This window comes from Oncorhynchus mykiss, chromosome 25 (genome assembly GCF_057628025.1).
Source record: "Oncorhynchus mykiss isolate SJ-2025 chromosome 25, ASM5762802v1, whole genome shotgun sequence".
Taxonomy (NCBI): Eukaryota; Metazoa; Chordata; class Actinopteri; order Salmoniformes; family Salmonidae; genus Oncorhynchus; species Oncorhynchus mykiss.
In genome coordinates this window covers 40,832,811-40,854,990 of record NC_143046.1, presented here as the reverse complement: position 1 = coordinate 40,854,990, position 22,180 = coordinate 40,832,811, and the positions used below count along the sequence as shown (strand labels likewise).

Below are 22,180 nucleotides of genomic sequence, written 5' to 3'. Positions count from 1 at the left end.
TTTAAATGAAAGCACTTTAAATATCTAGTACCCACATTTGAAGATGTCATAAGTATTTTGTCATAAGTATTTTTGTCATAAGTATAGTGTATATATAGTAGTCAAAAGTTTAGTATTTGGTCCCATATTCCTTGCACACACATCAAGCTTTTGCCTTTTACAAGCTTCTTGGATGATCAAGAAAATTACTCCAGTCATTATTCACCCTTCACTTTCTAATGGACAAAACACAACCAAAATAAGCTGCAGACGCATTCAACGAGTCACAAGATTGATGTAGTCATTGCTTGCTAGGAATATGGGACCAAATACAACCCTTTTGACTTTAATACACTGTAAGTGAACTTTGAACAAATACTTATGACATCTTCAAATTGGGGGACAAGATATATAATAGATATATAAAGTGCTTTCATTTCTAAACCGGAGAACAGATATGTATGAAAACACACTCAAACAAAATATGACAATCTGTACTGTCGCCTCAAATGAAACACTTGATCTCAAATCCAAAATGCAGGAGTATAGCGCCAAACGTAAAATGTTTAGCTTCACTCTCCAAACAACGCTTGTTTTGACACGAGCTGCGTTTACATAGACAGTCCAATTCTGATATTTGTCTTCTGACCAATCTCATCAGATCCTTTTTCAAAGCAGATCTGATCGGTCAAAAGACCAATTAGTGCCAAAAAACAAAATCAGAATTGGGCTGCCTTTGTAAATGCAGCCACATTCACCAACACAAATCTGTGTGGCGCGACGTGGCTTTGATCAGGTTCGAGTACTCTGATGAGAGACACATGCAAACACAGACACGCCCCCGCACACACTCTCTCTACAGATCTCTCTCCCGACAAGGATCGTTCGTTTTTTCAAAACCCAGATCCCGGATCATTCTGAAGTGGGAACCGTACCTCCAATGAATATGGAATATGTTCCTATACTGTAGAGTTGGAACACTCCGCAGAGAATCATCAAGGGATTCTGATATGTCAAAGAGCGCCTAAATTAACATATTCAGCATGGGGAACCTGAGGATATCAAACCCACAACCCTGGAGTTGCATGTGAACCACTTTTAAAAAAAAAACTCTGTACCAAGTTTTTCTGTACATTTATATTGCACATTTGAGACCACCCTTTTAAAGATGATGAACCACATAAAAAGTGCAGGAGCAATTTTGAAAACTGGGAAGAGACTGTCTAAATGACCTATTACAGAACATCCACTGTAATAGACTAAGCACAGGGTCCATGTGCACAAAGCATCTCAAGAGTAGACAATTGGTCCTAAGTGCTGAGAATAGAGACATTTTACTCCTACTCTTATGGGCAGAAATAAAAGCTAAGCATGAGGCGTCTTTGGTCATAAGAGTCACACCTAGTCAACAGATATTTAGGATAGCTCATGAGCAGTTACAAGCAGTAAATGGTGGTGTTGAAATAATGCTTTGATTTTTCTATATGATCGAGCCATAAATAATGTAGACCTACACGCAACAGTATCTCTTGCGCTTTTGACAATGATTTCAGAATGCCTATTTCACATGACACGACTAAATGGTCATAACCATTACGCTAATAAATAAACGTGGTTTTCTTTCAATTTTTTTGAACAAATTATCTACATCATGTTATTTCAAGTTTCCATTTGGAGCGCAATATCACGTTGTTAGAAAATATTCCTAAATTGGACATGCCTATAAATTGGGCAATTGAAGGAAACCTAGAGCTTATGTTAACTTTGATTGTGTTCAATGAAAATGATAGGCCTTTCAAATGTTGTATGGAACATTATATACAGTGGGGCAAAAAAGTATTTAGTCAGACACCAATTGTGCAAGTTCTCCCACTTAAAAATATGAGAGAGGCCTGTAATTTTCATCATAGGTACACTTCAACTATGACAGACAAAATGAGAGAAAAAAAATCCAGAAAATCACATTGTAGGATTTTTAATGAATTGATTTGCAAATTATGGTGGAAAATAAATATTTGGTCACCTACAAACAAGCAAGATTTCTGGCTCTCACAGACCTGTAATTTCTTCTTTAAGAGGCTCCTCTGTCCTCCACTCGTTACCTGTATTAATGGCACCTGTTTGTTACTGATGGTAGGCTTTGTTACTTTGGTCCCAGCTCTCTGCAGGTCATTCACTAGGTCCCCCCCATGTGGTTCTGGGATTTTTGCTCACCGTTCTTGTGATCATTTTGACCCCACAGGGTGAGATCTTGCGTGGAGCCCCAGATCGAGGGAGATTATCAGTGGTCTTGTATTACTTCCATTTCCTAATAATTGCTCCCAAAGTTGATTTCTTCAAACCAAGCTGCTTACCTATTGCAGATTCAGTCTTCCCAGCCTGGTGCAGGTCTACAATTTTGTTTCTGGTGTCCTTTGAAAGCACTTTGGTCTTGGTCATAGTGGAGTTTGGAGTGTGACTGTTTGAAGTTGTGGACAGGTGTCTTTTATACTGATAACAAGTTCAAACAGGTGCCATTAATACAGGTAACGAGTGGAGGACAGAGGAGCCTCTTAAAGAAGAAGTTACAGGTCTGTGAGAGCCAGAAATCTTGCTTGTTTGTAGGGGACCAAATACTTATTTTCCACCATAATTTGCAAACAAATTCATTAAAAGTCCTACAATGTGATTTTCAGAAATTTTTTCCCATTTCCCAAATTTTTTACCATTGCCATATTTGATGTCCAGTCACATTCACTGTGGCTGTCTAAAGGGTGATACAGAGTTCACAGCTGGCGATGCCTCATCGCAATTGGTTATTCCCCATCATTTGCAACAATGTCAATGAGAAACATCATTATCTTTCCTTCGCAGTACCTCAAAGTGTGGTGATTACCAACTGAGATAAACTTTTATGACTTCATTTTACTCCTGGCTCAGAGTTGGTCTGAGAAGTGTCTTAACATTATCCTAAAACCTACTCCGAGCTGGGAGGTTTGTTGTCTTAAAAGGGATTCCTAGGACCTTTTCCGAGATGCTTGTGGATACGGGCCCAGGTTTCTTCTGTTGTGTCTCACAGCCTCGCTTTGACCTGTATACAACAGAGCCTAAACACAGCAGCCGAGATTGAAATGGAACTACGGGGGCGGTGTGTGTGTGTGTGTGTGTGAAAGAACCCCTTTAGGTGGATAATCTTATCCTTTCTATTTGTTTCTTTCTTTGACAGTGATTCAGTAAGATAATAGAAGTAGGAGAGTGTAGAACCCTGCAGAAGGGGACTGTGTGTGTGTGTGTGTGTGTGTGTGTGTGTGTGTGTGTGTGTGTGTGTGTGTGTGTGTGTGCAGACAGAGAAAGAGAGAGAGGGGAAAGGAGGATTGTCCTCTGGAGAGTGCCAACCAAAGGCAATCTTTGTGAATCCTTTGCAGGTGTCAATACATTTATTTACAGACTTAAAGGATTCCAGGGCCAGATGCTGTGTGTGTGTGTGTGTGTGTGTGTGTGTGTGTGTGTGTGTCCACGCCACAAATGGTATGTATGTGCCTAAGCGCCTGTATACTTGCTTGTGTTTGTATTAGTAACACACTTGAATTTAGCTGCTTTTTCTGATTAGCTTTGTACACATGGACAACTCTGTGGATTTGGGAGGCTGGGAGCTGGTTTAACCTTTCTCTGCTCTGATCTGGCACTACCACTGCACTGCACCATTCCCTCTTACCTTTCTCATAGGCTGGCATGCTGTCCTTCAGCAGGCAGCTCAGCTGGTGGCCGTTGAGGTGCAGGAAGCGTAGCTGGTCCCTGAGCGAGGCTTCCTCCACCACGGGCTGGATGAGTCGGCCCACGCTGTTCTGGGAGATGGGCAGGCCCAGACCAAGGGCCAGGGTTGGGGTCAGGTCCACCTGCTCTACTGTTGGCGGCTTCTCCATCCCCACTGGTTATAAGGAGCAAAGAGAGGAGGTGGATTGAGGGTATCTCAGGGCATAGAGTATCTCAGGACATAGAGACACATGCCTGCAAGGAGGCACACAGGCATAGACACACAGTCTTGCATAAATGACCTTCTGGGGACACACAATGCAGTCCCATTCAAAATCACTTGAGAAGTTACAGGCCAGAACATTTGAATCCCTAATCAACCCCTACCATGCCATATTTTTTCAAATAATTATTGCTTTGGTTTGTGTAGCACAAATTCAAATACAACAACAACATATATTTACATTTTATCAATGCTGTGTCCACTTTTTCGGTTTGACAAAAGCTCAATCTTAATACTGACAGTTGAGTTGACAGGCCAATCCAGAAGATGAATTCTGTGGTTCTGCTCACGTCTCAAAGGCCCTACAGTACAAGCAACTGCATGAGCCTGTCCATCAATTCCTCAGCCAGTCTCTCAGGACAATCTGATCCCCCTGAAATAAACCCATGTGGATGAGGAGTGATCTTGGAAATAGATGTGGCGGATGAGGAAACAATTATCACTTTCACATGGGCGGCCACCAACACGTTCGTCACGGAGCGGCGAGACGTTAATGAGCTCCTCTTCACACCGTGTCAAGACGTCACCGCTTCTCACAGCGTGAGTGCTCAGCTGAGAGATGGCGGTGCCTGTGTGTACGTGAAATACGTCATCGTCTCTCACAGCCAGAGCTCAGTTGTGTGAGAGAGTATGTGTGTGTAAATATATTTACAGTTGAAGTCGGAAGTTTACATTCACCTTGGCCAAAAACATTTAAACTCAGTTTTTCACAACTCCTGACATTTAATCCTAGTAAAAATCCCCTGTCTTAGGTCAGTTAGCATCACCACTTTAAAAATGTCAGAATAATAGTAGAGAGAATAAATTATTTCAGCTTTTATCTCTTTCAAACACATTCCCAGTGGGTCGGAAGTTTACATACACTCCGTTTGTATTTGGTAGCATTGCCTTTAAATTGTTTAACTTGGATCAAACGTTTCGGGTAGCCTTCTACAAGCTTCCCACAATAAGTTGGGTGAATTCTGGCCCATTCCTCCTGACAGAGCTGGTGTAACTGAGTCAGGTTTGTAGGCGTCCTTGCTCACACACACCTTTTCAGTTCTGCCCACAAATTTTCAATGGGATTGAGGTCAGGGCGGTGATGGCCACTCCAATACCTTGACTTTGTTGTCCTTAAGCCATTTTGCCACAACTTTGGAAGGGGTTCGGGGTCATTGACCTCAAACTTTGCTTGGGGTCATTGTGCATTTGGGAGACCCATTTGCGACCAAGCTTTAACTTCCAGAATGATGTCTTCAGATGTTGCTTCAATATATTCACGTCATTTTCGTTCCACATGATGCTATCTATTTTGTGAAGTGCACCAGTCCCTCCTGCAGTAAAGCACCCCCACAAAATAATGCTGCCACCCCCGTGCTTCACGGTTGGGATGGTGTTCTTCAGCTTGCAAGCCTCCCCCTTTTTCCTCCAAACATAACAATGATTATTATGGCCAAACAGTTATTTTTTTTGTTTCATCAGACCAGAAGACTTTTCTCCAAAAAGTACAATCTTTGTCCCCATCTGCACTTGCAAACCGTAGTCTGGCATTTTTGTTGGCGGTTTTGGAGCAGTGGCTTCTTCCTTGCTGAGCGGCCATTCAGGTTATGTCGATATAGGACTAATTTTACTGTGGATATAGATACTTGTACCTGTTTCCTCCAGCATCTTCACAAGGGCCTTTGCTGTTGTTCTGGGATTGATTTGCACTTTTCACACCAAAGTACTTTCATCTCTAGGAGACAGAACGCGTCTCCTTCATGAGCGGGATGACGGCTGCGTGGTCCCATGGTGTTTATATTTGCGTACTATTTTTTGTACAGATGAACGTGGTACCTTCAAGCGTTTGGAAATTTCTCCAAAGGATGAACCAGACTTGTGGAGGTCTACAATTTTTTTTATGAGGTCTTGGCTGATTTTCTTTTGATTTTCCCATGATGTCAAGCAAAGAGGCACTGAGTTTGAAAGTAGGCCTTGAAATACATCCACAGGTATTATGTCAAATTATGTCAATTAGCCTATCAGAAGCTTCTAAAGCCATGATATCATTTTCTGGAATTTTCCATAAAGCCACAGTCAACTTAGTTTATTTAATCGTCTGAAGCACTGGAATTGTGATACGGAAAAAGGAAAAAGGAAAAACGAGGCTATGTGAAAACAAATGGAAATGCATATAAAAAGGGGTGGACCAGTGCTATGATATGGATTTGAACATTGGTGTGAATGTGCCTAGTTGTGCACTGACAGCAAGACAGACTGAGACCGACAGGCTAAAGGATAACAGGGGGAGCCAACGAAAGTGCTTACCTTTCCTCTTGAAGGTAGGGCTGATGAGCACCAGGGGGGTGTTGACCTCATGCGCAGACGAGCCCCCGTGGCTGCCCGTCTCGGACATCCCGTGGTCGCCACACAGCAGCAGCAGGTAGGGTAGTGCACCCTCTGTCTCCTGAGGACGCATGGGACATAAGCAGAGCAAATATTGACATATGGCCATTTATCAGAAACTTTTAATCCACTGCAATTTACAATTAGCATATATTCAGTAAGCGGTGACATAAGACATAAGACTGAGTCTGGGGAGGGGAAAAACTCGGTCTTCATCAGCCTCAATCGGCTATCGTTCACAGATAATGCCAGCCTAAATGTGCCAGCAGTAGTACTATTGTATCCCTTCGGCAGTTTGTAAGCATAATGGGTTCATATATTCACATTGGAAAATAACAATTGTTCCGCCTGTGCAGTCAATTCAGGGCTACTTCAATATTGTAGCCACGGACATCTGATCTCTACTCAACTCGCTATGAGGGACTTATCAGGTAGAAAGTGTGGGCTTCAACAGGTAATAGAAACGCAGAGTCAGCGGCGAAACGGGTGGGGGGGGGGGGGGGGAGATATCTGTTTGAAATAGAGGCCTGCTGCTGGAAGTTGCAGCCTCGCCTCATGTCCTCCACTGGCTGGAGCGAAACAGTGGAGTGTCTAAACAGCGCCTGAGGGTCTAGACTCACTCTCTCTTCAGGGAATGGAAGGTGGTCAGCGCCGTTTCATGTCAAAAGAAGCTCTCAGGCACTCTCTTCCAAACTCGCCTGCCTCCTTTAGCAGTGCAAGCTAACAGAAGCCTCGAGTCCCTACCAGTTTAGCCGCTCGCCCTAACCAAGCCAGCTATTTTCAAATCAACGGCATCTTAACGCTAAGTGAGCGAGCTACACTCCAAACCTTCCTCCTCCTCATCAGCAGCCTGCATAGCCAGCTACTCTCATGAGTAGTTCATGCTACTCTCATGAGTAGTTCATGCTACAAGTGTCATCTACTATAGACTATTTTATCCATCTCCTGGTAGAAACACATGACAAGCTCCTCAGAACTCACCAGGTAGCTAGTAAGGAAGCTAGTAGCACTGCAGCAGTAAATCCAAGTAATTCAATAAGCCACGTTTCACCACAATGTCTAGGCCTATTCATTAATTCAAGAAGCAATACTGAATCACAACAACAGTATTAACTGCAAATGCAAAGACAGTTGGGCTTTACATAATAGTCATTTTCTCTGCACGGGAAAAAAGGGATACAACTCCCATAGATGAAGTCTGGAGATGAAGAAAAGTGAAGTCGAGCCCCCACAACACTTGGCCAACTTTGATTGGTGTTTAAGCAGCGAGTCGGGGACCTGCTCGCCACCACCACCACTCTGTGAGGTTTCCTGACTGCCAGGCAATTTGTATTTCTGATCAAACAACCCCAAGGCCTCCTCGAGCGGGGCGCTTGAGCACCAGCAGGAGAGCGTCAATCTGCCAGACGTCGGAAGTCGCCGTTGCAGTCTGGTGGAAGGCAAGGAGACAAAACGTTGAAAAGTCTGTCGGGAATGAAGATCGATGAAACCCTGGGCGAAAAAAAAGAGTGGCCTTATCACCCTGGATTGGGTTATTCGTTCAGTTGAGTCTTTAAGGAGGTAGAGCAAAAGGAACAGGGGAAAGAGAAAAACGCTCCTTTCCCTCCCCTGCACTGAGGCAGCCATTGTAATTTACGACGCGGTACTGAAAGTGTGCTCATTTGTAGCCTACCAAATACATATGTTGCCATGCCTTATTCTGATCGATTTATTGCCAAGGTTCTGGGAGTAATCGACAAAATTGTAAAATGTTTCACAAAGCGGAATGAACAACATGACACAAACTAACTGCTTCTTTTCAACGAAAAATAAACTCATCCCATTTTCAATGAAAGACAATTTTGTCTTCAACTTTTCACACGCCAAGTTGTGTGGGTGAAAGGCGAGTGCAATTTGCAGCACCATTGCAGAGTTTAGATCATAATGTGAGAGATGTGATGTCCTAGGAGAATAGGGGCTGACCCCGAGGCAAATTGTAGCAAAGAATGAAAAAGGAAAAGGTAAAAGGATGAGGGATGGCCTTGTCCTGCATGTCAACCTCCTATTACCGAGGTCAGCACTCAACAGAGCTTTAGAAATGGGAAGAAAATCAATACTTTTCAAACCAAATGACAAAACGCTCTCTGAAGTCTGAGCGTCTTTGCGGAAACGGTGATTGGTCAGGAACCCATAGCGAATGCGCCAGATCAAGACCACTATTGAAAGCTGTAGACTTCATGCCTTTGAATGTCATAGTGACAGGGAATGTCATACCAAAATGGATAAATGCATGGAAGTTCTCTGGGTAGTCGTAAAAAAAGAGGATGTTTTTCATGGATTGTTCTGTGGCTTGAAACAGACCACTCAAAGTGTTTCGACTCACATTTGAAGCTTTAAATATTCTGGTTTCAACCTTTTAAAAATGCACAGTATCTGCAGAGGCATCCTTGGGGGGTTTTGCAAGGAAAATGTTTTACCTTCCCAAAAAACAACCATTGATCACATTTTTCAAACATGTACCTTGAGGTCCCCTTAGAGGCCTTAGGTTCTTTCCATGAGTGATGAGAGACCCCTTTATCAGGCCAAGCCTTCTGTGACGACTCTCTACCTCAAAGAGGTTCAGCTTTGACTTTCTACAATCGAGTTCACAAAATATTTAATTTCAAGTAGTCACGGCATAGTTTTATCTGTAGATAATAATAATAATAATAATAATAATGGAGAATGCCTTGCCTCAGTTGTCTAGGAATTGACCCGTAGATAATTCTAAACACACCATGAATGTGTAGGGTCATGGATAAGACCAGAGTTACTGTGGGAAAAGTATTGGCCTGTGGGCGTTGGATAAGGGAACGCTCCGGCCCCTTTCAGATAAGATAGAAACACCAATCACTTGAGGCTGAGAGTAAAGGTTCATTTTGACTCTGTGCTTTAGGGACAGACTTATCTGACATTTGTCATTTGACCACAATACACAGTCAGCTCCGATACGGCCACGTTTTCCTCTTCTCTGGAAGACCACCTCCGCTGCTCTGTCTGTACAGAGATCGACACCTAGCCAGCTGCCAGCCAGCGCAACCTCTGCATCTTTTTAAAACTTTTATTTAAGCACCCTTGAGACCAGGGTCTCTTTCACAAGAGAGCCCTGCATATACAATTTCATAGGAGCAAACATCTAAAATGAAATAAAAATATAAAACAAGTAATATCCACCACACCACAAATTGAAGAAAAAACGAATACATTCGTCAATAAGAAGGTCCCCAATCAATCATTTTAATTGCAGAGGCAGCACCAGGACAAACAATTGTAATGTATTTTTTAGTTGGTTTCAGGTGCTTTCAAACTAAAAGTGGATTTATCGAGTTTGGTGGAGACTCAAGGAACGTCAAGAGTTAACCAACCTTGTGAACGGGTTTTGGCATCTCATGTTTTTATATTTTAACAGCAGAGTTAGGTAAGTCGGAAGCTTGAGCAAACAAAAAAGGAATAGCGAAGTGATCTACTGGACCTTAATGAGGACCAGCCAGCCTTTTGATACAGGATCAAGTGGTGAGTAATAAAACTGGCACCTGTGGTTTAAATGGGTACTTTGGCATTTTCCCAGAGTCAGAGGAACTTGTGGATACCATTTCTATGTCTCTATGTACAGTATGAAGGACGTTAGAGGTAGTTTCGAGAGCCAATGCTAACTAGCGTTAGCGCAATGACTCGAAGTCGATGGGTATCTGCTAGCATGCTCGCCGATACTCATAGACGTCCATGGGTTGCCAGATCATTCTCAAACCACCTGTAAGAAGCCTGATCCAGGCCTACTTCATTCAGCCTTTGAATGAGAATGTAACGGTCAACAGTGTCGAAGGCCCTGGGAAGGTCTATAAATAAGGCGGCACAATGGTTTTTATAATCTAAGCAATTTAACACGTCATCTCGAACAAGCGTAGCAGTTGAAACGGTGCTATGCCCAGGTCTAAAATCAGACTGGTGCACATTAAGAATAGAATGAAAAGTTTTAAAAGTTCTTAGCTGAGAGTTGGCCAGGGATTCTAAAACGTTTGGAAAGGCAAGATCATTTAGAAATGGGATGGTAGTTATCTAAAGTCAGAAGGATTTCCTTCTTTATATAGGGGCCGCGGATATGTGTAACGTTCCAGATCTTAGAGAGAACACCAGAAACAATTGTCAAGTAAAACATATTAGGTTAATGATTCTGGGACAGAGCACCTCAGTAAGTGTAGCGAACACGATGGGAGACAGAGAGCTGGTTTCAAGAGCAGGGCGCAGCAGGCGTTTATTTGTAAAGGACCACAGGAGGAGGCAGGTAGCTGGGTCCAGGAGCAGGCAGAAAGTCATACACAGGGGGTCCAAAAAGGCAAGAGTACAGGCATGGAAAAGGCTAGTAACGTCGTCAGGAAGATCAGGCAATAGGTTAATAACAGGAAATCCGATAGGCTAAAGTACAGGCAGGGAATAAGTAAATGGAGTCGTTTGTGATGCAGGAAAAAAAACTATCATAAACGGGAGGATTTAGATTACGCAAGTATAAACACCATGGGACCACGCAGCCGTCATACCGCTCAGGAAGGAGACAAGTTCTGTCTCCTGGAGATGAACGTACTTTGGTGTGAAAAGTGCAAATCAATCCCAGAACAACAGCAAAGGATCTTGTGAAAATGCTGGAGGGAAGTACAAAAGTATCTATATCCACAGTAAAACAAGTCCGATATCGACAAAACCTGAAAGGCCGCTCAGCAAGGAAGAAGCCACTGCTCCAAAACCATGATAAAAAAGCCAGACTACGGTTTGCAACTGCACAAGGGGACAAAGATCGTACTTTTTGGAGAAATGTCCTCTGGTCAGCTGAAACAAAAATAGAACTGTTTGGCCACAATGACCATCGTTATGCTTGGAGGAAAAAGGGGGAGGCTTGCAAGCCGAAGAACACCATCCCAACAGTGAAGCACGGGGGTGGCAGCATCAAGTTGTGGGGGTGCTTTGCTGCAGGAGGGACTGGTGCACTTCACAAAATAGATGGCATCATGAGAATGACAAATATGTGGATATATTGAAGCAACATCTCAAGTCAGGAAGTTAAAGCTTGGTCGCTCGGTCTTCCAAATGGACAATGACCCCAAGCATACTTCCAAAGTTGTGGCAAAATGGCTTAAGGACAACAAAGTCAAGGTATTGGAGTGGCCATCACAAAGCACTGACCTCAATCCTATAGAAAAATTGTGGGGTTTGTGAGCAAGGAGGCTTAGTTACACCAGCTCTGTCAGGAGGAATGGGCCAAAGCTCACCCAACGTATTGTGGGAAGCTTGTGGAAGGCTACCCGAAACATTTGACCCAAGGTAAACAATTATAAAGGCAATGCTACCAAATACTAATTGAGTGTATGTAAACTTCTGGGAAACCCACTGGGAATGTGATTAAATAAATAAAAGCTGAAATAAATCATTCCCTCTACTATTATTCTGACATTTCACATTCTTAAAATAAAGTGGTGATCCTAACTTACCTAAAACATTAAATATCAGGAATTGTGAAAAACTGAGATTAAAAACATGTAAACATCCGACTTCAACTGTAGGTCTGTAACAGTTTGGGTCTAGAGTGTCTCCCCCTTTGAAGAGGAGGATGAGCGCGGCAGCTTTCCAATCTTTAGGGATACGAAAGAGAAGTTGAACAGGCTAGTAATAGGGGTTGCAACAATTGCGGAAGATCATTTTAGAAAGATAGGGTCCAGCCCGGCTGATTTGAAGGGGTCCAGATTTTGCAGCTCATTCAGAACATTGGCTATCTGGATTTGGGTGAAGGAGAAATAAGGGAGGTTTGGGCAAGTAGCTGTGGGGGGCTGTTAACCGGGGTAGGGGTAGCCAGGTGGAAAGCATGGCCAGCCATAGAAAAATGCTTTATGAAATTCTCCATTATCGTGGATTTATCAGTGGTGACAGTGTTTCAGTGCAGCGGGCAGCTGGGAGGAGGTGCTGTTATTCTCCATGGACTACACGGTGTCCCAGGATTTTTTGGAGTTTGTGCTAGATGCAAATTTTTGTTTGAAAAAGCTAGCCTTTGCTTTCCTAACTGCCTGTGTATATTGGTTCCTAACATCCCTGAAAAGTTGCATATCGCAGGGGCTATTTGATGCTAATGCAGTCATCCACAGGATGTTTTTGTGATGGTCAAGGGCAGTCAGGTCTGGAGTAAACCAAGGGCTATATCTGTTCCTGGTTCTACATTTTTTGAATAGGGCATGCTAATTTAATATGGTGAGGAAAGCACTTTTTAAGAATAACCAGGCATCCTCTACTGACGGAACGAGATCAACATCCTTCCAGGATACCAGGGCCAGGTCGATTAGAAAGGCCTACTCGTTGAAGTGTTTTAGGGAGAGTTTGACAGTGATGAGGGGTGGTTGTTTGACCACAGACCCATTAAGGACGCAGTCAATGAGGCAGCAGTCACTGAGATCCTGGTTGAAGACAGCAGAGGTGTATTTGGAGGGCAGTTTGGTTAGGATGATATCTATGAGGGTGCCCGTGTTAACGGATTTGGGGATGTACCTGGTAGGTTCATTGATAATTTGTGTGAGATTGAGGGCATCCAGTTTAGATTGTAGAACGGCCGGGGTGTTAAGCATGTCCCAGTTTAGGTCACCTAACAGTACGAGCTCTGACAATAAATGGGGGGCAATCAATTCACATATGGTGTCGAGGGCACAGCTGGGGGCAGAAGGCAGTCTATAGCAAGAGGCAACGGTGACAGACTTATTTTTGGAAAGGTGGATTTTTAAAAGTAGAAGCTTAAACTTTGGGCACAGACCTGGATAGTATTACAGAACAACTCTGCAGTATATTTCAATGCCGCCCCCTTTGGCAGTTCTATCTTGTCGGAAAATGTTATAGTTAGGGATGGAAATTTCATGGTTTTTGGTGGCATACCTAAGCCAGGATTCAGACACAGCTAGGACATCCGGGTTGGCAGAGTGTGCTAAAGCAGTGAATAAAACAAAATTAGGAAGGAGGCTTCTAATGTTAACATGCATGAAACCAAGGCTTTTACGGTTACAGAAGTCAACAAATGAGAGCGCCTGGGGAATGGGAGTGGAGCTAGGCACTGCATGGCCTGGATTAACATCTACATCACCAGAGGAACAGAGGAGGAGGGGGCATCTAGTGCAATCGGAACAGAGAGTAAAAGGAGCAGGTTTCTGGGCACGGAAGAATAGATTCAAGGCATAATGTACAGAAAATGGTATGGTAGGATGTGAATACAGTGGAGGTAAACCTAGGCATTGAGTGACGATGAGAGAGATAGTCTCTAGAGACCCCATTTAAACCAAGTGAGGTCACCGCATGTGTGGGAGGTGGAACAAAAGGGTTAGCTAAGGCATATTGAGCAGGGCTGGAGGCTCTACAGTGAAATAAGACAATAATCACTAACCAAAATGGACAAGGCATATTGACATTAGGGAGAGGCATGCGTAGCCGAATGATCATGGAGTCTAGTGAATAGCTAGGCGGGCTGGAGACACAGAGAATCAGACAGCTAGCAGGCCAGGGATAGCAGGCTAGCAGAAGGGCCTTAGGGGGACGTCGCAACGGAAGAGTCAGTTGTAGCCCCCTCGGGCGGTTACGTCGGCAGACCAGTCGTGATGGATCGGCAGGGCTCCGTGTAGTAAAAGGGTCCAGGCCAATTGGCATTGTAGCCCAAGAAAATTGGCTGATGGACGTCTTCAGCTAACAGTCTGATATGCTCTAGACAGCTAGCGGGCCACGGCTAGCAGGCTAGCAGATGGGCATTCAGGGGACGTCGCGATGGAGGAGCCTGTTGAAAACCCCCTCAATCAGTTTACGTCGGTAGACCAGTCGTGATGGATCGGCGGGGCTCCGTATCGGCAGTAAAAGGGGTCAAGGCCAATTGGCAAAATAGGTATTGTAGCCCAAGGAGTGGCTGATGGACATATTTAAGCTAGCTGGGAGATGGGCCTAGCATAGGCTAGCTCCAGGCTAATTGGTGATTGCTTTGAGACAGAGATGTTAGCCAGGAGTAGCCACGCGCATAGCAGCTAGCTAGCTGCGATGATCAAGGTGAAAAGGTTCAGAGCTTGCGGTAGGAATCAGGAGATGTGGGGAAAAAGAGTCTGGTATGCTCTGGGTTGAATCGCGCTATGCAGACTGTCAGTAGTTGTCCGGGCTAAAGGTTAGCTGATGACCGCTAGCAGTGGCTAGCTGACTACTAGCTAGAAGCTAGTTAGCTGGCTAGCTTTTGTTGGGGATTCCGGTACGAAAATAAAATGAAATAGCAGATCCATACCACATTAGTTGAGGCTGATTGCAGGAGAGTATGTTGGAGTTGAGGTTAAAAAATATATTTTTCAATATATACAAAATATGTGCGAAGAAAATTTGAAGAAAAAAAGATGCAAGACAAAGACGCCTGACTGCTACGCCATCTTGGATCTCTCACAATGACGGCCTACACCAGCCAAACCCGGACGACGCTGGGCCAAATGTGCACCGCCGTAATCACGGCCGGTTGTGAGACAGCCTGGATTTGAAACAGGGTGTCTGTAGTGACGCCTCTAGCACTGAGATGCTGGGTGTTTCCCACACATCTGTCTGAGTTAGAATCGCCTGTCCGTCCATCCGCCACTCAGTCTGCAGTCCCACATCGACTGTAGACACATGGAGAGGAGCGTGGTCAGGAACATAGTCACTGTCCAGCCACCGTGGGTCAACTCTCTGTTCGGCAAAGTGTTTGACCGCACTCAGTGGCGTCTTGGGAGGTGGACCAGCAACCTGTTTGAACACACTCGGAGGCTTCTGTGGAGCAGGACCTGCGGTACCAGGGAGAGCAATCTTCTGCTCCGAACCAAGATTAGCTCCAAGGATGCGGCTGACATGGGCATGCCTGAGTTGGGGGGGGGGGGGGGGGGGGTGGTTGTCATCTGTGAGACTGTGATGCCATTCCTAGCTTAGATGACAAATATCGGTTAATTCTGTTGTAAATGACATTATTCCACAGATCATAGTAACACATTTGATTTAATGATTTAATGATAAAAAAAATATTTTCAACGCAGTATTTAGGAGTTGCGTGTACTTTAATTGCTTTATATAAATATACTACTGTACATCCAGAAAAAAAACTACAAAAACAAAAATGTACAACAGGAGATCAAGAGGAGACAAACAGTAGAATCAAAACCAACTAAAAAGAATGAGCCACAAACAGTGAATAATCTTCACTGAACATAGAGGATGAAAAGCAAATCCCAGCATTTGTGTGTGTGTGCGTGCGTGCCTGTGCTAAGAAGGGATCTGAAAGCCACCAGTCTGGAAATCACATTAAATGAGCTTAGGGCGAAAAGTGTTAAAAGCCACTGTACTAGGGAATGGAACAGGCAATGGAAAAGGGGATAGAGTCCAATCTGTCGCTTTCCTTGCATGGTTTCATTCATAAGAAAGCATTGTTGGTCAAGGACCCCGCCTAATAAGCAATGCTCAGTCCTGCATAGTGGCAGTGCAACATTAATACTGCATGAGAGTGAAAACAATCACACTGCGGGGAAATGTGCTGTATGCATCATCACTTCACTGAAAATGGGGAGCAATGTCACCTTGAATTTCAAAGCAAACATTAAAACATGACATGTTGTCTACAGACTCTGTATCCTCATCAGATTGTGAAAACAATACTAATACAGTTGAAGTCGGAAGGTTACATACACCTTAGCCAAACACATTTAAACTCAGTTTTTCACAATTCCTTTCATTTAATCCTAGTAAAAATTCCCTGTCTTAAGTCAGTTAGGATCATCACTTTATTTTAAGAGAGAATGATTTATTTCAGCTTTTATTTCTTTCATCACATTCCCAGTGGGTCAGAAGTTTATATACACTCAATTTGTATTCGGTAGCATTGCCTTTACATTTTTTAACTTGGGCCAAACATTTTGGGAAGCCTTCCACAATAACTTGGGTGAATTTTGGCCATTCCTCCTGACAGAGCCTGTGTAACTGTTGGTAAAATTATGATTAAATGACTGAACAAATCATTTTAAATGGAACTGTAACTAAGTAAAACTTATACTCTGTTTTATTATATCTGATTAACAATATGAGTTCATAAGAAGGGATTGTGTGACACGGACAAGGAGTAATTAAAGTTAATGAACACCATTCCAACTAGAAACAAATGAAACAAATGGGTTGGGGACTGTGTAAACACATAAGGTCGTTAACCTAGCGTTGAACCTACAGAAACTTAGCTCTGGGGTTTTTAGACAAGACAGTGAGTGCATTCCTAGGTTTTCTGTTAATTAGAACTGTCAGCTCAGTGGTGATCGATAATGTTGAGGGGTCAAAAGTTACCTGGGAGTGTGTTAGTAAGAATTAACTTTTCACCTCACTTTGTCCCGGAAGAGAGGAGGGGATTCTGTAAAAGCAATGAAATGACGTCATGATCTGTATATAAACCGTTGCTCGTGGTTAAGTAGCAGCGCACTCCGAAAATAAATTCTGTTACCTATTATTGAAAGACTGGTCTGCGTCTATTTTATGCAAACAAGAATCTTACAAATTCTAATAAAATAGATTAAGGGTTTTAAATTAATGAAAGCACATTGCATAATTAAATTACAGTAACAATAACTGAGTCAGGTTTGTAGGCCCCCTTGCTCGCACACGCTTTTTCAGTTCTGCCCACCAATTTTCTATAGGATTGAGGTCAGGGCTTTGTGATGGCCACTCCATTACCTTGACTTTGTTGTCCTTAAGCCATTTTGCCACAACTTTGAAGTATGCTTGGGGTCATTGTCCATTTGAAAGACCTATTTGCGACCAAGCTTTAACTTCCCGAATGATGTCTTGAGATGTTGCTTCAATATATCCACATAATTTCCCTTCTCAAGACGCTATCTATTTTGTGAAGTGCACCAGTCCCTCCTGCAGCAAAGCACCCCCACAACGGTTGAGATGGTGTTCTTCGGCTTGCAAGCCTCCCCCTTTTTCCTACAAACATAGCGATGGTCATTATGGCCAAACAGTTCTATTTTTGTTTCATCAGACCAGAGGACATTTCTCCAAAAAGTATGATCTTTGTCCCCATGTACAGTTGCAAACTGTAGTTTTGCTTTTTTAATGGAGGTTCTGGAGCAGTAGCTTCTTCCTCGCTGAGCGGCCATTCAGGTTATGTCGATATAGGACTTGTTTTACTGTGGATATAGATACTTTTGTACCCGTTTCCTCCAGCATCTTCATAAGGTCGTTTTACTGTGCTGTTGTTCTGGGATTGATTTGCACTCTTCGCACCAAAGTACGTTCATCTCTAGGAGACAGAACGTGTCTTCTTCCTGAGTGGTGTGATGGCTGCGTGGTCCCATGGTGTTTAAACGTGCGTTCTATTGTTTGTACTGATGAACGTGGTACCTTCAGGCATTTGGAAATTGCTCCCAACGATGAACCAGACTTGTGGAGGTCTACAATTCTTTTGCTGAGGTCTTGGCTGATTTCTTTTGATTTTCCCATGATGTCAAGCAAAGAGGCACTGAGTTTGAAGGTAGGCTTGGGCTAAGCAGAACATGGGCTAAGAACATGGGCTAAGAGTGTACATAATCATAGCAGGAGGAAACATCACCAGCCATAATGTGCATCTTCTTCACAGCTTTCTATGAGTGCCGTTTGACATTTTCTACCCTAGATCTAATTATGCCCTTGTGTGGGTCTTAAATTATAGGCATGCCACTCAAAGAGGAGCTCTCTCTCTCTCTCACACACCTTGTTGGGTTATAGTTTGAAATAGGAGGAGACTCCGCCTAAAGAAGGGTATAAACATTTGGGCTGGTGGAAACATGTTTTTGTGTTTTTCACTCAATATTAGGAAGGTGTTCCTAATGTTTGGTACATGGTATACTTTGTTTTCTGTATTTCTGTTGTCTGGAGGTCCAACCAAGATTGTTAAAACAGTCCATCTGGACAACCCCTCCCTTTCTCTCTGCCTTTTCTCTCAAACTCCAGTTAATGTCACCTCTCCCAGCTCTTACTGACACCTACTCTCTCTTCCATTTACTTTAACCAGCATCATCACCCACTGAGCACCAACAGACACCGGACGTCCATGGACATTAAAAAGTAGTTGAAATGTTGTCAGTCCACCCTGGCCTTGATGCTAACGTCCACTGATAGGTTCAAATTTGGTCTAGTCTGGGTCTATCATTATACAGTGCATTCGGAAAGTATTCAGACCGCTTGACCTTTCCCACATTTTGTTACGTCGAAGCCGTATAATGAAATTGATTCTTTCTCCACACAATACCCCGTAATGACAAAGCAAAAGCAGTTTTTTGTAAATTTTGTAAATCAAAAACAGAAATATCACATTTACATAAGTATTCAGACCCCTTCACTCAGTACTTTTTTTAAGCACCTTTGGCAGTGATTACATCCTTGAGTCTTCTAAGGTATGACGCGATAAGCTTGGCACACCTGTACTTGGGACTCTCTCCTATTCTTCTCTGCAGATCCTCTAAAGCTCTGTCAGGTTGGATGGGAAGATCTCTCCAGAGATGTTCGATCGGGTTCAAGTCCGGGCTCTGGCTGGGCCACTCAAGGACATTCAGAGACTTGTCCTGAAGCCACTCCTATGTTGTCTTGGCTGTATGCTTAGTGTAGTTGTCCTGTTGGAAGGTGAACCTTCACCCCAGTCTGAGGTCCTGAGCGATCTTGAGCAGGTTTTCATCAAGGATCTTTCTGTACTTTGCTCTGTTCATTTTTCCCTCGATCCTGACTAGTCTCCCAGTCCCTGCCGCCGAGAAACATCCCCAAAGCATGATGCTGCCACTTCCATGCTTCACCATAAGGATGGTGCTAGATTTCCCCCAGACTTGGCATTCAGGCCAAAGAGTTTGATCTTGGTTTCATCACACCAGAGAATCTTGTTTTTCATGGTGGTCTGAGAGTCCTTTAGATGCCTTATGGCAAACAGGCTGTCATGTGCCTTTTACTGAGGAGTGACTTGCGTCTGGCCACTACCATAAATGCCTGATTGGTGGAGTGCTGCAGACATGGGTGTCCTTCTGGAAGGTTCTCCCATCTCCACAGAGGAACTCTAGAGCTCTGTCGTAGTGACCATCGAATTATTGGTTACCTCCCTGACCAAGATTCTTCTCCCCTGATTGCTCAGTTTGGCCGGGTGGCCAGCTCTAGTCTTGGTGGTTCCAAACCTCTTCCATTTAAGAATGATGGAGGTCCACTGTGTTCTTGGGGACCTTCAATGCACCAGACATTCTTTGGAACCCTTCCCGCAGATCTGTGCCTCGATACAATCCTGTATCGGAGATATACGGACAATTTCTTTAACCTCATGGCTTGGGTTTTCCTCTGACATGCAACTGTGGGACCTTATGTAGACAGGTGTGTGCCTTTCAAAATCATGTCCAATCAATTGACTTTACCACAGGTGGACTCCAATCAAGTTGTAGAAACATCTCAAGGATGATCAATGAAAACAGGATGCACCTGTGCTCAATTGAGTCTCATAGCAAAGGGTCTGAATACCTATGTGAATAAGGTATTTCTGTTCCTTAGTTTTTATACATTTGCAAAAAATTCTAAAAACCTGTTTATGCTTTGTCATTATGAGGTAGTGTGTCGATTGATGAGGGAAAAAAATGCATTTAATACATATTTGAATAAGGCTGTAATGTAACAAAATGTGGAAAAAGTAAAGCATTCTGAATACTTTCCGAATGCACTGTACGTACACTGAGTACCCAAAACATTAAGAACACCTGCTCTTTTCATGACAGACTGACCAGGTGAATCCAGGTGAAAGCTATGATCCCTTTATTGTGGTACTTGTTAAGTCCACTTCAATCAATGTAGATGAAGAGAAGACAGGTTAAAAAATGATGTTTAAGCCTCGAGACATTTGAGACATAGATTCCATTCAGAGGCTGAATTGGCAAGACAAAATATTTCAGTGCTTTTGAACGGGGTACGGTTGTAGGTGCTAAGCGCACCGGTTTGTGACAGTAACTGCAACGCTGCTGGGGTTTTCATGCTCAACAGCTTAAAGTGTATCAAGAATGGTCCACCACCCAAAGGACATCAAGCCAACTGTGGGCCGGCATCCCTGTGGAACGGTGGGCTTTGCAACTGAATATTGGGAAGGTGTTCCTAATGTTTGATATACTCAGTGTATGTTTCACAAATGTGGATAACACAGTACATTAGAGTACAGTTAGTGGAGCACAATGCCCTACAAAGATCAAATGCAGTAAATATGAATTCGGTCAAAAATCTTTGATCTGTTATAATGGCCAGGTATATTGTCTGATTAATGTGGTATTTAGTTCCGACACAAGAACAAGCCAGTTGATCAGAATATATCATGGAGTATCTGTCACACGCTGATCTGTTTCACCTGTCCTCGTTATTGCCTCCACCCCCTCCAGGTGTCGCATGTTTTCCCCAGTGTATTTATCCCTGTGTTTCCTGTCTCTCTGTGGCAGTTTGTCTTGTATATACCAAGTCAACCAGAGCCATGATGTAACTCTGTTACTGTAGTTCAATACTTTCAAACTCAAGGCGCCGTGTCATAGCTGACACCCATTCTTTCTGCAGGAGATTCTTTCCTAATTCCGTTACCAACGTTTTCCCACTAAAGTAGTCCTTGTGCATAGAGTATGGTTTAACTTTGAAAACAATGTTTTTTTTGTTTAGCACATATTTTAGCACGTAGGTCAAAGCGTAATTCCGTTACCATGGTATTTCCCCCAATTCATCTGAAGACTCAACAACACTTACATTCCTTCCAAAAGACCAATAAGAAATAGAATTGATGAAGTGATTATGTACACAAAAGAAAAAATGCAATTTGATTGGCTGGATCGAGTGCCCCGGCAAGCACATAGACTTAGTAATTTAGAGGCCCACTGAATAAAGACTAGATTCCTACATGGTTACATTCAAGAGAAGTGAAACTCAATCTGGTATCAAATTATGTCTGCATTACAAAATGCGGCACACATAAGCACTGCCGCTTCTTTAAGAGAAGGTATTTCATCCGAGGACGTGAATCGGTAAAACACAAACCTCTCCACATTTAATAGAAAAAAACATGTTTCTCCATCAGTGTATTAAACGGTGGTCTATGCCAGGGCTCCCTCAAACGGGGTCCTGGGGACCGCCTGGATGTACGTTATGGGTTTTACCCTAGCGCTACACAGCTGATTCAAAGAACAAACTCATCATCAAGCTTTGATTATTTCAATCAGCTGTGCTAAGGCAAAAACCACAATGCGGCCCCAGGACCCACTTTGGGAAACCCTGCTCTATGCAACAACTTGGTGATCAATATGATTTCCTCAAGGTTTTTAGATAAATGCAGCTTAGCCGTAACTGAAAGAGCTTACCTTTTAACATGAACACAATCCCATAAACATCCGTTGCAGGGGCATGTTTTCCATCTCAGAGAACCAATTCTTTCTATACACTGAAGGACGAACATTCAAGGACGAACTCTATGCATTATCAAAAAAAGTGTAGAGTACAAGAGTCCGATGTTTTTTCATGGCTAATTCTTTACTGCTTTGTTTGACTAATGTCAAACACTCTTAATGAGCAGTCAAGTCTTCTCGATCTGGGTGATTGAGATTGATCTTGTGAGGAAGAAAATCTGTTCAGCGATGTATGCTCAGCGTACGGGTAAGTGTGGGACTTGTCATTCTTTAATTCTACATTTGTGTTCCAACCCAGGTCATCAAACCCTGGGAGTAGTTGAATCAAGTCTTGCTGAGCTATTGGATCCAATACTAGACAGATTGGCTGGAGAGTGCA

At 43.3% G+C, this 22,180-nt stretch overlaps 1 protein-coding gene across 2 annotated transcripts in view; it reads right to left on the bottom strand.

Moving 5' to 3' along the window:
- LOC110505154 (GPI ethanolamine phosphate transferase 2, catalytic subunit) overlaps positions 1 to 22,180 on the bottom strand; it is a 124,557-nt gene that overhangs the window by 71,116 nt on the left and 31,261 nt on the right. For both annotated transcript variants that reach the window (XM_021584178.3, XM_021584179.3), the window contains exons 5-6: positions 6,281 to 6,419; positions 3,674 to 3,886 (exon numbers count right to left, since the gene is read on the bottom strand). In XM_021584178.3, coding sequence (XP_021439853.2) covers positions 3,674 to 3,886; positions 6,281 to 6,419 — 352 coding nt within the window. The remainder of the gene's footprint in view (positions 1 to 3,673; positions 3,887 to 6,280; positions 6,420 to 22,180) is intronic.